We start from the raw sequence: 18,594 nt of genomic DNA on the forward strand, positions 1-18,594 counted from the left end.
CCTCAGTTTTATGTCTCATCCGAAGGACTGAGCAGTTCTGACTAGTCGAGCTTGTCAGCTCATTAACTGGCCAATGAGAATGTGATGTTCATCACATTCTAAGGCCTCACCATCAGCAATAGGCAATCAGTAAAGTAGGCAGACCCAGTAGATTTTCAGAAATTTGCATCTTGCAAACCAATTGGGAAATTATCTTTACTATTGCAGTCCAAAAATGTGAAGTTTAAAACATGTGGGTGATAAGTACCCTTTTATTTGATCAAATTTTATATAAAGTTAAATGACAGAGACTTTTTAAACTACTTTCAGAATTGGCAAAGACAATGGAGTTAACTCCTCTTCCCTTTTTTGAGTTTTAACTGGTCCCAAACTTTTATGATGTGTCTGAAAGCCTCCAAGTCACCTCTTGGGGAGTATTGCATGGTGTTGAAGAATAGTGTTGTAATAAAAAAATAAATAAATAATAACAATGCTCTTGTGTTTTCTAGTTTTTTTATCTGCTTCATTTTTTCTCAGTCATGCCAATATATGTTATTATTTCCAAACAAGAAGTATTATCATATTTGTCCTAGTTTAGGAGGTATTCCCATAGTGCCTTATAATTAATGAACTACTGTAAATTATTTATTATTTCATTGTGACTCCATAGTAAAAGAGGGATGTGTGCTCCTTGCACAAATTACACCACTTTGTGGTTCTGAACAAGGGAAGTTTGCCAAGGGAAGTCACTGGCATACAAATGATCAAACATTTCCATTAAGCAAATTTATACCACAGGGAGAAAACGTTGCAAGACTACTAGAGAAACAAAGGGAGTGAAGCCTTACACTTGGAAGAGGTGTAGATCAAGGGAGTAGGTCCTTCTTTTTGTCAATTATGCGATGATGAAGATTAAAAATAATGTGGGCTCCTAAGATGTTTCTTCTATTTTTTAATGAATGCAGAAGTACCATTCTGTCATAACCTCTAATTTTTATACATGCCGTTTTGCACTGTTATTTTGTGAGTGGGTGAGTCATATAATTCCGGTTTAACTCCCAAATGTTCAGGGAGCTCTACTTGTCATGTAAGACCTTATAGAATTTACATTTCACTATTTGTATATGCTTTTTAAGCTATATTTGTCAATTACAAGTATACTTCTTCAAATTAATTTTCTGCGTAAATGCATCTCAAAGCTCTGTATTGGCCACAGAGAACTGAAAAGGTCTTGCTGTAGGATTTGCTGTCCTTCATATGAGACATTAAAACAAGGGTCCAAACTTCTTCTAGTCTTTCAAAGTCCTGTGGCATTGTTCGTGGAATTAGCTTTACTAACACTGAGCTTCTGGCTAAATTACAGTTCAGTCTTTCTCAGTCTAGCCTACATAAACCTCTCCTTCACTTTAATTATTCACTTCTCCACTTTAAGTGCTATATAATGAGTTGCTGCCACAGAATAGCCACATGTCACCTTGCTAGGGGCTCCATTTAAAGGTAGATGAAGTGTGTCCTCTTGTAAACTCTTTGTGATTTGTCTGAAGGAAAAGTACTCAGTATAATGCACAGACTTATTTATAAATGGAGATGAGCGCATTTTTAAATATTCAAAAACAGAATATATTAACAGGTTAAGGGACATAAATCTTTTCCGTCTAGAAGAATGTTAAGAGGAGATTTGATGAAAGCATCTAAAAATCCTGAGGGGTATACACAGGGAGTAGTGAAAAAAGGACAGGGAGTTACTTTTGAAAACTACAAATTCATCTCTGAGGAAAACACTTCTGTACCTACAGTAGTTGCTTATAGCTGGATTAAGTTTTCTTGCCAGGTAGTTGAGGCCCAAACTCTGAACTTTTTTATGAAATGACTTGATGGAATTTAAACATTTACTTACCTACTAAACTAAATCAGGAAGACTCTGGTTTGCAACCTTTCCTATTTTTTGTGTTCCAATATAAAGTAACATAAATGCTTTTGTCACAGGCTATATTTCACCTAAAACAAATTCTAACTGCTATAAAGTCCATCAATATTAAAATGTATAACCCCCAAAACAAAAGAAGAGAATTGTTCCCTTGAACTTCTGTGCGCCTTGTATAATTATCAGGTTTCTGCACGCATGGCCACGTGTAGATAAGGAATGTATTTGTGTGTGCTCCATTTTGTGTAGTCAGATTTGTAAGCTACAATATGTCTTGTGTGAATTGCACTCACTCCTTGTGAAATTTGAGTGCACTTTAAGGTTCTCCTGTTCATGTTAGGCACTTCATAGTCTAGCTCCAGGTTAATTTGTTATTGCATGAGTATAGTCCAACACGTAACCTGAGATCTGCTGATTCAAGCCCTATAACTGCTTATTGCTGAAGACCTGACTCCACACAATGGGCTGCAGATTGTTTACACACAACTATAGAATTGTCCAAATCCATGAAACTTATCATTTAAAAAAAAGTTCAAAACTTTGAGTCTTTTCTTTTTAACTTTTAATGTCTAGTTTAGTTTTTCTTCTGTTTTTGTTGGATTTTTATTGGATGTTTTTTATTGGGTTTTACTGTGCTGACTTTTCTCTTTTTGCTTCTGCTATGTGCTTTCTGGATGTACTATATCACCATATAGCACATTTTATAGTTTTTTTTTAAATGCTTATAAATAAAACATTACAATGTGTCAAGATCACTCATTTTAATATGACAAAGCTACAGTTACAGTACATACTGTAGTAACAAATATTACTAACTTTTCTGAGTAGCTTTTAATATGATACAGCCATTTGTCTCTTTTAGGTTGAAAGCCTCTCCTTTTTATTGTGAACTTGAGTGAGTGCCAGGTGAAACAGCTTCTGCACCTGGCTTTGTGTTTTATTACCACAATAAAGAGAGGCCTAATATTCATATAGTAAATGATTCTATCAGTATTTTGCTGAAATTTTTTGTTCTACTTGCTGAAATGGAAGTTTCCTTTTTCACTGTTGTTTTAAGCACTTATAAGTAGCCATAGTATACTTATTGAGTACATTTCAAGTTTTGGGCAAAATGTGTTGAAGAATAGTAGCACCTTACTTTTGTGAAAATCTCCTTAAGCTTATACAAAAAATCATACTTAGAAAAAACATGAAAATGTAAAATGGCACATCAGCCTTTTCTGTCCCTAAATGTTTGGTTCATATTGAAACAGCAGAAGTTTATACTTTTCAGAATAGTATGATAACCTTAGCATGGAAGAATTTGCTTAGTAAATGCGGACTTTTGTTTAGAATTTTATTTTTACAAAAGGAGTGTGCACATACACATGTGCAATATTTAATTTAATATAATCTTGAATTTAAGACTCAACGTAACACTTCTAACCAGTGTTCCATTTTTTATGAATTCCCTGTTGGATGATTTTTAATTTAGGAGCCTGTGAGTCGAAACCTATCTGCAGCGGGATACCTGTATGACAAGCAAGGTATTTATTTTTTAAATTGTTTTCCATGGAGTTCGCCATTTTTTACAATATATGAATCTTAAAAAGCAACATCAGAGGGATCTACTTCAGTGAGGTGTGGTGGAACGTCTTTTGTGAGGATTAATAATCTTACTTTTTATTCTGTGCTTTTATTCTTTAAAAAACATGATAATGCATGGTCCAAAACATTTTAAACAACTTTGTATTCAATAATACAAATAAAAGCAATAGGCATGTTTTAGTGCATACTTATTTAAATCTATGAGACTGGCTGGAATAAGTAATACTGCATTTTTTATTGCTTTGGCTCCTCAACATACAGTAGCTATTCTTTCCCAAATGGGTTACTGTACTTGTTTTGCAGCCAGCCCAGAAAACCTTGTGGAGCTGATTGCCTTCAAAATTGCTGTGTCACTTTTAGGAAATCAGCAACAATTTCATGTTCCTCTTGGTTTGTTTGTTAACACAGGTGGGGTTCCTTCTGCAGCAAGGGATTTGCCACCGGAGGCTGGCTTTGTTAGTCCAGTGAGCAGTAGCTATTTTAACACAGTAAGTATTTAAGCACAGTAAAACTAATGTTTCTTACAGAATTTAAGAACCAGTTCAAGCCTTTGTAGGGAGAAGTTAACATAGGCTGAAACCCAGTTTTGTCCACAAGTGCACAATATTCTTCATATTCTTAACTTTCCTCACATTGACTGTATCTTAGTGACAGGGTAATCTTAAATAAACATCAAAGATCTCAAAGAGTTATCATTCTAGCCAGATATTAATGTTTTCAGAACTGTGCATTGTTAAGTTTTATTTTTTTAAAGAAAGTGGTACATAAAAAGCTTTTACTGTATATAGGTTTTTTTTTACGTGACCAAGCCCTTAATCTAATTTAAAGAAGTTTTTCTTCCAACATGTATACATTTAGATATTTTACAACATTTACCTTTTCCTTGTTTTTTATAGCAATATGTAAACATTCATTTTATATAAAAGGTCTGTACAACGATGTAGTGTATGTCTTGAAATCTAACAAAAATTGTTTTCATAAGAGCACATCTGTCACTGATTTTGGCCTTGTGAAAAGGGTTGCGTGGCCCAATGTTATGTCAAATAATCTAATTACTTTCATATTATTTCTCTAGAAAGGTGATGTTATGGAGATGATTTGCCAGAAGTGGTGTGTAGAGTCCCAGAAATATGTTTTTGTAGGAAAAAAACTGGAAAACCTGGTGATCAGCACTTTTTCCACTTGATTTACAGCCCCCTTTGCAGCTTTTAGTCTAAATACAGGAATGCTGATTTTACGGGAGTTATTTGAATACAGAATAACCTGCAGGCAGAAAGCCCCTGCTAGAGAATGAATACATGATGGGCTGATAAGCAGTGGGAACGGTGAGCTTATTTGACTTGCAAATGTTTATGCAAAGTTCTCTTATTATGTTATACTGGGGTCATGACTTGAGAATGATCATTCAGGGCTCTGTTGATGCCTTCTTGTTGGGTCATGTTAAAATACACTTTTTTCTTCCTTTACACACTTTAAGTATTGTTTTGTTATGGAAATTTTGGATCTAAGAAATATTCGAATATTTACATAATTTGCATAGGATTGACGTGGATAAGAAAAGTAATGCAAAGTAGAAGCTGGCAAGGATTACTTATTTTCACTAGTTTGTTCCTTTTTATTGAAACCTGATTATACTTCTTTGTTGCATCACACCAAGCCTTTAGTAAACAGGGAAAGATGTGGTCCTTTTTTTTCCTTTCACTGCATGTTGTGAAATGAGAAGGCCCCTCATTACCTCTCTTAGCGCAATATCTTTGCACAGCCTTTTGTTTCTCTTTTGAAACAGGGATTGCTTCATTCATTCATCGCAGAGAATGAACTAGGGAAATATTTTGAGGAAGTTGTAAAAGCTTAAGGGTAGCTAGGGAAATGTGCAATAAAAGATTGCTTTGACCATTGTTTTCTTCAGTGGCAATGTATTCCTCATTTTATAGGTGTGTGTACAGTATGTGTGTTTATGTCCATGCGTTTTCGCATCTAGCATTTGAACCAACAAGGAACTAAATCTATCCTTTATAAACTACATTTGTCAAATCAACAACTCTTCTTAGTGAATTGAGCCCACATTCATCCTAGTAGGTGTGAATTTACTAATTTAAGATACAGGATTTCAAAGTTTATTTGTGCAGCTCTGTAGGTGCTACAAGTTGTAGATATTGTACAAGAACGTGCAGTATATTATTTGAGTTTTAGAAGGTGATTGATATCAGGATCTCATACAGCTATTTCTTGAATGAATTCAGGTTATAACCTCCAAACATCTGGCTGGGTAGCTTGTTTTCGAATTCTTTGTGTCCCTCCTATTCCCACTTATAAATGCAGTTACCCTTAGTTTTGAACCTTATCCTCTGGTTTGTGTTTCACTGTCAATCCTAAAAAGGCCCAATGAATTGACTTTGTCATTGCCTTTTTTAATTTTTGAATTGAATTCCTTAACAATCTTTTCTATTCATGACTTAAACCGTTCTGTGCAACATTCTTTCAATCCTGGAAATGTACCTGGTGTCTCTTCTTTAGTTGAGTTCCAGAGCAGCAAAAATGTTTTGTTTTGTAAAGTGGTTACCAAAACTCTATGCAGTACTACAAGTAGTCTCACTAATCCATTATACAATTTTAGTATAACATTATACGATTTTATTATAACATTGGATGTTTTAAATGCTACATTTTTAACTTTGTATTCTAACATGTTGTTTGCTTTTTTCCTCCATCAATTTATCAAGGAATTGTGAACATAAATAAAATCTGTCACTTCAGTTAACCTACCAAAGACCTGTAAAATAGATTTTTTTAATATGCAGAAGTGTGCATTTGTCTAACAATAAATAAAAATGTGTACAGTATTTGCCTCAAAATAAAAACAAAAAATAAATAAGAAAATATTCCCCACTCAGCCCAGTAGAGGGTGGTCCCACTTCCCTTAATGACAAGGCTTAAATACACCACAGAAATAAAATGCACATGGCTAGTAGCAGTGTCAACTAGATGACAGCCTTCTGTGTTTCCATGTTTACTGATGACATGTTTGCTTATGCAAGGGTTATAAATGTTTAAAGTTGTTCTGTTGTGAAGTGTCAGTACTGGTTTAAGATGGTAAATATCATTACCCTCCAAGGTAAACTCTTAATTGAGAGGCTTTCTTAGAAATATTTTTGTATTTTGTATTTTGGGTTATTTGGCAAATAAAACTAAACCTGAGGATGAGTGAGAATGTTAACCAGCTTAAGAACCACGGCAGATTTTGGGGCAGAGGGGTGCGAGAGTCTATTTCTTCCTATTCTGAAATAATAAAAGAAGTGTGCAGCTTCTCTTAAAGACTGTAACCAACTTGTTTTCAAGCCTTTGTGTTCGCCCAATTTACTGAATATGAAAAGAAAAAGTAGATAATATGGAATTTTCCTCTATACTTGTTTAAAACTGGCTTTTTGATATTTCTTATTTGCCACCTGTGCAGTGTACAATGTGGTAATCTTTAAAAAAATAATAAGAATGACTATTTGTTTCCTTCCCCTTAAAACAAATATAATATGCATTTTTCTGATACTGTTGTTTGTATGAGTTTCCTGTGCTGGTTTATGAACATTCTATACTTAAGGAAACAAGGATGTTTTACATGCATCTTTATCTAGGACCTTTCAAAAGACACCTCAGCCATGGATTTCTAGTGACTGGAAAATTACAAAGGTGTCCTTAAAAACTATGGTGAATTTAAATCTATCTAGTTAATCTGCTTATTAAAATCTATGGAAACAGCAGTGCAGAGTTAAACTTCAAGATTCCAAAAGACAAATTATTAAAGGGGATAATCAGATTGAGTTTAGAAAAACTTTGTCTTGCTCAACTAACTTTTTTGACGTCTTTGAGGTTCAATATCAAAAGTTAATGAAAAGCTGCAGGTTTCCAAAGTAATACATGATTTTGGCTTAAGAAGTGGGTAACTGAAAGTGCTACAGAGAGCTGTTTTAGGTACACTAAATGTATATCAATGATCATGATTCAGCTGAAGTTTGTAAACCTGTTAAATTCATGAATGGAATAGAAACTTGGGTTTACAGGCAATTAAAAAGTTTAAAGTGTTATATTAAAATACGGTTGAGAAAGTAATTATTAGAAAAATGAAGGATGATGATGATGAAGAGAATAATTTTGTACATTATATCTTTACACACAGGAGGGAATCTACTTTATCCACCATTGTAGTGAAGCACCCACATGTGTGACATATGGAAGCCGTTATCCTTTAACAGCTGCACTACACAGCAGATCAGGTAGAGAAATTCAAAATTGCTGCACCATTTAACCTGTACAGGTTCAATCTATATTTTAGGATACCAGAATTGATATCCCTACTCTCTCCAGAAGTGCCACGCTAGTGACAACCAAGGTGTTGCATCTATAGCACAGTAACCCTTGTCACCATACTGTAGTGAATAATATAGTGCAGCATCACTATAACAGTATGTAATAGCAACACTGTTGTATCATTAGGTATACTTCAGAATGTGTACCCCATTGTAATGGTTATGGACAATGCGCTATAACTTTTTCCATAACCTGGAAAATGCATTATGGTAGAACCTTTATTAGGAGCACAAAATGGAAGGTGTGGATGGACAAGAGCAGAAACATTACAGATAATTATTTTATGGAATCATAACTTTAACACCAGTTATCTTGTGTGTTCATATTAAAGATCGGTAGTAGTTTTTTTTATTGTGGTGGAAATCAAGTCACAAAAACATAAAACCAGATAATCCTCTTGATTTTTTTTTTGCATGCCTGTACCTATTTATTGCTCATTGACCCATTGATAAAATGCTCTTATTCGCCACCATCCTTTACAACAGTTTGCCACAGTGTGATTCACAGATTCGTTAAATAAATAACAGTTGACCATGTGGGTCCAAAGGAAAGGAAAACAGAAACTCTCAAGTGGGAAGAAATAAACGTCATCCCAAACATTTTCTGCATAGTCTAGTCATGGTCATCTGAGTGAAGTTGTGAGGTATCTTGGATCCTGGAGCAAACGCGAAGCACACATGGCTAGACGTTTCTTTGAACTCATTTACAGGTGTTTCCTACTCCTTCTCACTTATCATTTTCTGTCTCTGCCCCTGGTGGAGAATTGCTAGTGTTGATGCATTGATGAACATCCGTCCCATGGTGTTGCTGTTTGTTGTAAAATAGATACATTTACACATGTACCATCTAAGCAGTCAATTTATTGATTTGCATTACTCAATGCATGCAATATATATTACACTCAAAATGACAGTAGTTAATTATCCAAAGATTTTAACAGTTTTCAGATGTGTTTGTTTATAGTATTAATACCACAGAAAATAATATATTTCACAATTTTGATCAAATTTTAATAAAATATAAATGAGAATTTGTTTAGCTGTTGTGAACCTGTACCTGATTGTGCTTATGAGCCAGTAAATTTAATTCAGTTTGTTTTTTAATTTACCAATTAATTTACATTTAATAAATGTGTTTACTAATCAGAATGTTTATAAGTTGACTATGAAGGTGGTGTATACTGTATATAGATGGAGTAATTTAGCAACCATAGGTTTTTATGGTACTTATTTTTATGGTATTATAAAATTATCTTCTTGGACTGGTTTTATGGTATTTGACAGGCCTTGAAACTTTTATATTGATATTGTTCCTCTGCACCGCACATTCATTTGAGTTAACATAGAGCAGACTTGATGTATTTACTGCCAATTTGAATGTGGAGAATAGTGCCCGTTCATCTAGCACTGTGTTGTAGTGAGCTTTACAGATTTAATATTGCTGGTTCAGATACTTTATCACTATAATTTGTTTTTCCTGTGTGAAATTTAATTGAAATTTCAGTATTCATTTCACAGAACAGACCACGTTTTGAGTTGTCTCAAAATAATCCTGATATTCCAATATTAGTAATCTTTTGGAATTCCAAAACCCCAAAATCCAACTTTTACAGTGGATTTTCAAGGTTTTTTGCTTCACAATGAAATGTATCCCTTTTTTAATTACAGTAATTGTGAAACACAACAGGTGGAAAGCTGGTAAGATTATTTGTATTAAAATATAAATAGTTTATCTCGACAAAACCTTTAAAAATTAAGTTTTTAACATCTGAATCAGACTGCAAAACAAGATCTGGAGTGGAATATCAACATTCTGATGTCCTGAAACATACAGCTTCAAAACACCTGCCCCCTGAGCACACAGTATTTCGTCTCAGTAAATACATTATTATTTGCCATCTGGTTTAAATGGTACTGGCCCAAGACAGGAAAAACAACATCAAATTCCTGAACCTCTGGTTTGTCTGCCTGTAAAAATGAAAGTGAATCTAAATTGTAGGTAAACAAGATGCATTCATGCAATTCGATTTTTTTAAATTCATCATTGCATAGTCACTTTCTGGTTATATTGTCTTAAGTCCTGGAGGTCATTAGAAATCTATGTCTCCTTGTTTATTTCTTAGAATCATCAGTACAAAAGGAATATATACTGTATGAGGTGGCAAGGAGTCTATCACAACCACTCCTGGAAAAATCCGATTGTATTAATGAGGTACAGTCAGTGGCCAGCCAGCTGAACAGCTAAAATCACAGATCAGTATGTAATACTTTCAGCTGTTAAAAAAAAGCATTTAATGTAAAATACAAATAAATGGTAAAGGGAAAGAATCCCTTTTCTGCCAGACTTCCTACAGCTAAACAAATTAACACACACAAAAAGAAGAATTTCAGATTCAGAGATACTTATTAAATGTCAGTCCATTTCTGCAGAGTTTTCCTTTTCCCCAAAGAGTCTTTAGAGACAAAAGATATTCTTTAAATATGTTTCAATTCAATTCAGTACATGATGCTTATTGTCAAATCAGGTTCTTTTTCCTGCAAATAATGTAGTTGCAGTGGCTCGAGGATTCACAAAGCAGAAAAAGTTACTAATACTTAAGCTAGAATAATCTTTTTTTTAAGTCTTTTTCAGACTTGTTTTCAAAACAAATCACAAACATTAAATACTTTCAGCCTGAAGCCATCATCAGTGATTGTAAGATCCATGAACTTCAATAGAAGTTCACTTTATTTAAGTCAAAATTGCTGTCTGATAAGAACAGCAATTATAAATTCTCCAGTAAATAATTAATTCATTGTCAATAAAATATTTGGGAACAAGCAAATAATGTGATTTCCCTATTACTTTTTGTGACATTGTTTGCAATGTTCATAAAGACTCCTACCAAAGTATTTTTAATTTAAATCCCCATTTAAGTAACCTTTTCTGCATCCACAAATTTTAAACATTAAATACTTTCAGCCTGAAGCCATCATCAGTGATTGTAAGATCCATGAACTTCAGTAGAAGTTCACTTTATTTAAGTCAAATTTGCTGTCTGATAAGAACAGCAATTATAAATTCTCCAGTAAATAATTAATTCATTGTCAATAAAATATTTGGGGACAAGCAAATAATATGATTTCCCTATTACTTTTTGTGACATTGTTTGCAATGTTCATAAAGACTCCTACCAAAGTATTTTTAATTTAAATCCCCATTTAAGTAACCTTTTCTGCATCCACAAATTTTAAAGCATGAACATTGTGCTTTCTTTCCAAAAAGATATCTTGCTGTTGGGAAAGCTCCATCCTTGGTAAAGCTTCTTTAAATTACAAGATAATAGCTTTTAATAAAGTGTTTCTCTATATATGTTTTTGAAAAATGGTAGATTTTAACTTCAGAGGCAAAAGGCATAAAAATATAAAATCTAAAACTGAAAACTCCTTTTTAAAAAGTAAAAAGTTCAATTCCCCTCTGCCAGTTAAGTACAGTACGCCACTGTTGTAGGAACTTTACAGCAGATGGGTCTTGGGTCATAGACTCAGAGACAGTTAGCAAGATGAAAAACAATGCGTTTATGTTCAAAGTGGAGAAAACACAAAACAGGGAAAAAACATCTACCTTATTTAGAGCAATAACTAAACCTTTGTCGATAACATCCTCTTCTGACATCAAACTGGGCCGCTGCACTGTTTACTAGCACCACTTAAAGTAAACCTTCCCTTGGTCTAAGTCACATCTCCAAACGTTTCACCTTGTCCAAAGCACTGTCAATGAAATTCTCATTCATTCTTGGTTGTTTCTTCCTCTGTTGTAGCACATGTCAAAAGTTCTCCTCTGTTCTCTGCTTCCTGTGTTTTAAATTGTCATTAACCGATCTTCTTCCCTTGACATGCTCCTGTTTGCCTCCTCCTACCGCCTGTGCTTCCTGCTTATCTCAATAAGGAGCTGTTATTGATTTATAATTCAGTTTTAATAACAACCACATTTTTACCATAAGCAATAAAAAAAATTTTAAGTAACTGGTAGTATATTTCTTCAGCTTCTGAAAACTCCTAATGAGTGTTTTGATGGGTTTTTTTTACAGTAGTTCTGGTGTCCATAATCCCCATCTTGGACTATGGCAAAGTGGTTTGGATTGGCCTGTAAAACAGCTTCTGAAAATCTCAATGTCCTGTACTGTTTTAAATTAATTTACACCCTTAGAAGTTATTTCACTGTCAATGACTGAAACAGTTCGCAGAGTGATCTAAAATGATCTGTCTTCATACCTGATGGTGTTTTCAGTTGTATGGCTAAATCATGTCTGCCTGCCACTTGCACTTGTTAGCACTTGTAGTTTTTATTGAGCTTTACAGTGCAGTATTCATGCTAGTGTCTTGACCTTTTCTCTACTCAATTATGTGATTAACTAGTCATTATTATTATTATTATTATTATTATTATTATTGTTATTATTATTATTATTATTATATGTTTAGAAGACATTCATGCATAATATAATGTCACAAACATTAATGTTTACATAGGAACAGTAATAGGTTTATTCCATGCTGAAAAGAGAAAAAAGAAAACAAAGTTTCGGCTGTGGAGCCTTCTTCGGGTGTAATAAGATGTTTTATGTTTACATGTAAACATAATGTTTATGCTAACTGTGAGCTAACATGAAATGATCGGACTTTGGGCCAGAAAAAATGCATTTGGGTCAAATTATTTCAGATACTGTGTAAGAAATACGTTATTTTAATTATTAATGTTGGTATAGTGTCATGCAAAATACATTTAATATGTACAAAATAATTCAAGACATATTGCTAACACTTTCTCCATTCTATTGTATTTTTTTTCCTGTGTTTGTTTGTTTCTTAGCAACACAAACTAGGAAAATCTTATCTGTGCATGTATGTAAATTACTGTCCAAAGCACACAGGAGCACGGGAGAACTGTTGTGCGTTTTATCTCAAGAGTTTCATTATTCCTGCACATTTTAAAGATTCATATGAATGCCAAATGTAATTAGGCTGTGACCCGTTTATCCTTCTAAATTGAATTTGTTTTCATTTTGTATATATTATATAAATAGTAAAAATTCATTTCTTTAACCTTCAACCTAAACTAACATGGATAAAAGTAAACTTAAGGAAATATCTGGAAGAAATGTGATATACAGTAGTATTTCTTATATAAACCTAAATTACCATTTAAACTTTTAAACCTGTCTTTGATATGTCACTGATGCTAGATACTGTAGATAGATAATACTTTATTAATCCCGTAGGGAAATTGATGAAAAGGCACCGCTGGGATTCGAACCCAGGATCTCCTGTTTACTAGACAGGCGCTTTAACCAACTAAGCCACGGCGCCGCCAAATCTGCTACACAATCTGCATATTGCAGTACATCTTTCTGGACAAATAGTATTAATTAACCTGATTAAATCCAGGAGTTTTTATGTCAATTACGTACTGATATGGATAGAATCTGTGAGCATTAGGGAGGAACAAAGATGTACATACTCTGATGGAGCTTTTATTTCTCGATATTTGTGCCTATTCATTACTCTTTACTTGTCCTTTCTTATTAATGCACTGGACTGTTAAATTTGAGTGTGTTCTTGCACTTCCTGGTGGATTTGCAAGGTCTGATGATGCATTCTGTCTGCAGTTATTAGTTTCTTGTTCAGCCAGAAGTTGTGAACTTGGATTGCATGGTCATTTACCAAAAAGCCACTGCTCTTTTCCCCTCGGCTTGCATCAGTATGTGACCCAGGAAATTACGTTCTGTGTTCTTATTTGCCTTCCCTATTGCAGGTCGGCTCAAATCTCTTGCTTCCTGCTCCATCACTGCTCTCGCCACACTCAAAAGTCAGGCTCCCCAGCTCTCTGGGTGCTCAGCTGATTCCACAGCAGTCAGTACAAAGCCGTGAGTACATTATCTCATTTGCTTATGACTTTAGCCATCCATATGCCTCACCAGCAACAATGCCTGAACTTGACAGTCATACAGCTTGAGCTAGATATTCATTTCAGGGTAAGGTGTCTGTTTTAAATTCTAAGAGTGCAAAATATTTCTACCTTTTAGTTTGGGTTTGTATGCTAGTGTGTGTTGTCCTTTTATGTACAAGTAAAAACAGCGTGAATGGAAAAAAAAACTTTTTATTAATGTATGTGTGTGTATTTATATACTTGGCTCAAAAAAGAAACGGGATATGAAAGTATGACGATGTTCTAAGGTGCACTGGGTTGCCTGAAACTATTGTTCATGCGGATAAACAGTTACTACACTGCAAAACAGAATTTTGAGATGAGGTCTGATTTGACACAAGGTTTTACTCTATTTCCCCAGTTTCACTCTCTTGACAAATGTACAGTGAATAAAAATATTTTTAATCAGGAGGAGATGAAACACCTGTCAGTGTGGAAACATTATTAAAAAAGTGCAACCTGTGTCTTCATGACAGTTCCTCATTATTAGTTATTTTACTGTAATTGCCAGTCTGCCCACTGCTTTTGTACACGTCTACTGTCTACATATTTAGAAAGGCTCCAGTTCATACTGAATGTAGTCATATATGAAGTAGGTATCATTGACTCACAGTAGTCTGTTTTTGTCTTCACATCACTCTTTTTTGATTGATGAATTTGCTTTCATTTATAGATATAAAAAATTCACCTTTGCTGTAGAATATATATTTTGTAAGATTTTGATCTCTCTATGTATTGTGGACTAACGTCAAAATGTTGTATTGGTAAAACACAAAGTTTGTTTTCATCTGTTTTCACTTGAACATAATTGTTCATTCTTCTGTTCACAAAAGTGTGACATTCAGGTAAAAACTATATACTGTATAACCCTTTTTTTGCATTTGTTTATCTTTACACTGTCGTGTTACCTGAATCCATATTCAAGAGAGAATGTATTGTTTTAATGACTAATACAGGTGCTGAGTTTACAATAAACAAAATAAGTGTGTTATAGCTTATAACTTATATAGTAATATTTCAAAAATTGTTAAACGTGCAAATAATACATTTCCATTAAGATGAAGATGAAGAAAAGATACATAAAATAAAATGGAAAAAAAGATAACGAACAGTCCAAAAGGGCTATACAAAAGCCATTTAAAAATGACAGATACAAAGGAAATGACAAACTCTCACTTGTTACGATATCAGTGTTTCATAAAAAAATAAGTAGAATAATCTGTAAAATAAAGAGGAACCATGGGGTTATTAAAACTAAATAGTGTGAATTTGATGTTTGCTCTGTGTTGTGTCCTACTCACATACAATTTATTGAAATAGTAGCTCTGAATGTATTATTCATACATTATTGTTATTGTTATATAACACTTTGCTATACTATCCTGTACCTCTGTTTTGATCTTGTTTGTGATCTTTTATAATCTTTGTTGCCTTCTTTTCATAATTTTTTAAAATATCACAGATATTTTGCAATTGTAAAGTGTAAAAAGTAGCACCTTTTAGATCGTAAAATGAGAGCATACAGTAAAATGCAGCTCTAAAGCCATGCTTGAGAGTCTTATTTAAATTAGGGTGTATTGGCATTCATACTTTTCACACATTATGTTCCATATTCAGGGCCACATTTTGTTAGCGGTGTTAAGAGAGTAACACTAATGTATGGCACAGAAAGCAAAGGCAAAAATAGTTAACTGTCCTAGCCTAGACTAACTAGAGGTTTCTTAGCAATATTAGAAAATAAGCCTGTCTATACTTAACAGATATTATTTGTTCTTTTCACTTATTTTCTGCAGGCAAACAGATATCTTTTCAAAGAGCTGTGGTATGTTCAGTCCAGCATTTTAATGTAAAGAAATTATAACTTATAACATTTTTCTTATGGATTCCAATATATGACTTTATTATGTCATTGTTTTTAGTTTAAAGTCACAAGGTATGCTTTGGTTACCATAATTTATGTTAGCAGCCATATTCTAAAAATGATGGATCAATGGGTAGAGGATGTGGTGACCCGGAGCCAGCACCTGAAGCGGAGCACAAGGAACGACCCTATATTGGATAAGGATGCATAAGCACAATTTAGAGACAGCAGTAGAACCCTGAAAGGCAGCAGTACTTACCACAACACCACTATACCTCCTCTTTTACGTCTCTTTTAGACATAGAGTTGTGATATGCATTATTAACTATAGTAGATGCAGCAGAAAATCTCCTAGATGAGAAGGTGTAAAATATAGCTTCATAACCCAACCATCTACTAGTGAAGATATACTTGTTGATGTTTTCAGGATCTAATTAAGGTAACAGAAGTGAACTTTTTTGGAATTGTAATATTGTTAACTACTGATACTTTAGTCTGAGGCTAGAATTAGTGCTTATGATCTTAGAAAAGCAGACTGTTAAGGAATGAGACAGAGCAGTGAGCTTGGAACTGACAGTTATGTTTTAGTATAATCAGAGTAGAAAGAGTTTTCAAAGGCAGAAAAATAATATAGTAGTCTACAGAGACAGCTGGAAAAAAAAACATTTGATTTTCCAAGCGGGTAGGAAGGGCTATTGCAGCAAAGAAAAAACAAAGCATTTTTCCTCAGCACTAAAACAGTGCTACAATTATAAAAGCAAATGCCAGTACAAGATAATAGGCGATAATCTTATCTTCTTCTGTATCATCTGCTATTAATAAAATAATATAGAAAAAAAGTGATCTAAAAATAATAAAAAGGCTAAATGAATAGTTTACACACTTTTGCTCAATAGAAGACATTAATAGCATGACCCGTTAATCAAGAACTTCATCAGTATTGGGTAATTTCAAATACTGACACTGAGGTTCTACAGGGGCACAATCGTGTGTATAAGGAAATGAGAAGTGTTATTTACACCTTAGTTAAGTCAGTTCTCACTAATGGTAAGATGGTTTACCTATCATTAACAAATGTAACTTCAAATTAATAAAAATAGGACAGCACTTCAATTGCGATACTATACAAAGAGTTTAGCTAGAAATATGTTTATAAACAATGGCATTTTAAAAATTACGAAAACAGAAAAAAATGAACTTGCAACAATTCATCAAACAAGCAACAGGGACAGTTGCTAACATTAAAGACTATGACATGAAATGCTTAGTGTCCTAGGAGGTTTTTGATCGGGTTCCTCATAAAATGTAAACCTTCAAACGTTGTAGCAATGGACATGAATGTACTGTATGCATATGCATCAAGAATTGATGAACCAACAGAAAAGAGTGCATCGTGTTAAGGGATGTAACTTCAGATTGGGCCGAGGTAAGCAGTGGTGGTACCACAGGGAACCCGTTTAGGCCTGTTGCTCCTCCTGATCTTTATCAACAGTTTAGATTAGGCATCTGGTAAGCAAATAATAATAGGAATGTATGAATAGTTACAAATGAGGGGATTCCATTTAACCCATCTATCCCATTGGATAGTCAGTGGCTAAATGATCCAGTTATCTTGTCTAATTGTTTATTGAATGAAACAAGGGTATCGGCTTCAACAGCATGACTGGGAAACGTCTTAAATAATCCCATACAGTATAATAGATTCTTGTTTAGTTTGTAAACTATTGAATATTGCACATGGTACTTAAATAGGGGGATTGGCAAATACAGCTTCAGAAAGCAAGGTAATTATATAAAAATTATTGATTTGGCAGAGACATGGCAAAATAGATTTAATGTGCATGCAAGCAGTCCAAGAGGTAAGAAAATAGGCTATGCATATTGCTTGTGTTAATGTAGATTCTTTAACTTTCTCATCCAAACAATATCTAGAAGATATAAAAAAACAATCAATGCTTGGGTTTGTAGCAAAATAAATGCAGTTTAAATCAAAGGAAATTATGGTCAAGCTTTACAACATGCTAGTTGTGTTCACCTTTGGTTATGATGCAAAGTTTCCAAATTGTATTGCTGTCTTAAGTGGGCAGTCATGACACTTTCAAATAAAAAAATAAAAATAAAAATACAATCTACACAATGTACTCCAAACTGAAAAGCCAAAAAAGCTCCTAGTTTGTAAATTAGATTTTTAAAGAAAATTAGAAGATTGCTTATTTAAATTAATTATTCAGATTCCTTTTCTACCACACCCTATACAAGTAAGGTAGAAAAGAAGGTCACAGAATTAATTAAATGCTTCTGTTTCTGTAAGCTAGAACAGCTAGATATTGAATATCAAGCTACTACTCACACGGTGATGAGATACATTCACCATAATGACCAAGGAGGCTTCTAAACAAATCAGAGATAAAGCAGTCAAGAGGCACGGGTGAGGAGAAGGCTACTATACCTCCAGTAGATCAAGTTACTTTTCCAGAGTGAGCAGCAGGGCAGGCAGGAGAGGGAGGAGATTGGCTAGAGATGCTGTGAAGTCAGCAATGACTTTGTTCAGTCTGAATTGGTGGTCACTGTTCATTCATTGACAATATCCATGTCCCTACACAAAGCTAACTTGTATGGTTGATCATCAAGGGGCCCTTATTTAAAGTTCATATGAGATTTATCATGACACCGCAGACATGTGGCAGAAGGTTTTATGGTCATTTGAGACAAACATTGTTTAGAAAAATTGACGTTTTTCAAAGGCATTACTTACAGTGCAGGTCCAACATGGCACTTACCCCAGTCAGCACTATCACAGCTGTCAAGGTGTTGTAGGGATTGTTATCACGTTAAGGGGACTGGGGAGCTTGTGAGGATTGAGGGGGGAAACAGATAGTCAAAGTATAGGCACATCCTAGAGGAAAGCCTGCTT

General features: G+C 34.0%; 1 protein-coding gene and 1 non-coding gene across 6 annotated transcripts in view; one reads left to right on the forward strand and one right to left on the reverse strand.

Moving 5' to 3' along the window:
• The window catches only part of ahi1 (Abelson helper integration site 1), a 100,105-nt gene that overhangs the window by 39,273 nt on the left and 42,238 nt on the right, over positions 1-18,594 (forward strand). For 4 of the 5 annotated variants that reach the window (XM_088625273.1, XM_088625276.1, XM_088625275.1 and 1 more), the window contains exons 19-21: positions 3,378-3,429; positions 3,899-3,978; positions 13,646-13,757. In XM_088625273.1, coding sequence (XP_088481399.1) covers positions 3,378-3,429; positions 3,899-3,978; positions 13,646-13,757 — 244 coding nt within the window. Of the gene's footprint in view, positions 1-3,377; positions 3,430-3,898; positions 3,979-13,645; positions 13,866-18,594 lie in introns of all 5 variants that reach the window. The other variant, XR_015935386.1, reaches the window with a different exon arrangement.
• Positions 13,127-13,200, reverse strand: trnat-agu (transfer RNA threonine (anticodon AGU)). Its single transcript has one exon. It is a non-coding gene; the product is annotated as a tRNA-Thr (tRNA).

The sequence above is a fragment of the Lepisosteus platostomus genome, chromosome 3 (assembly GCF_059453375.1).
Source record: "Lepisosteus platostomus isolate fLepPlt1 chromosome 3, fLepPlt1.hap1, whole genome shotgun sequence".
Lineage (NCBI taxonomy): Eukaryota > Metazoa > Chordata > Actinopteri > Semionotiformes > Lepisosteidae > Lepisosteus > Lepisosteus platostomus.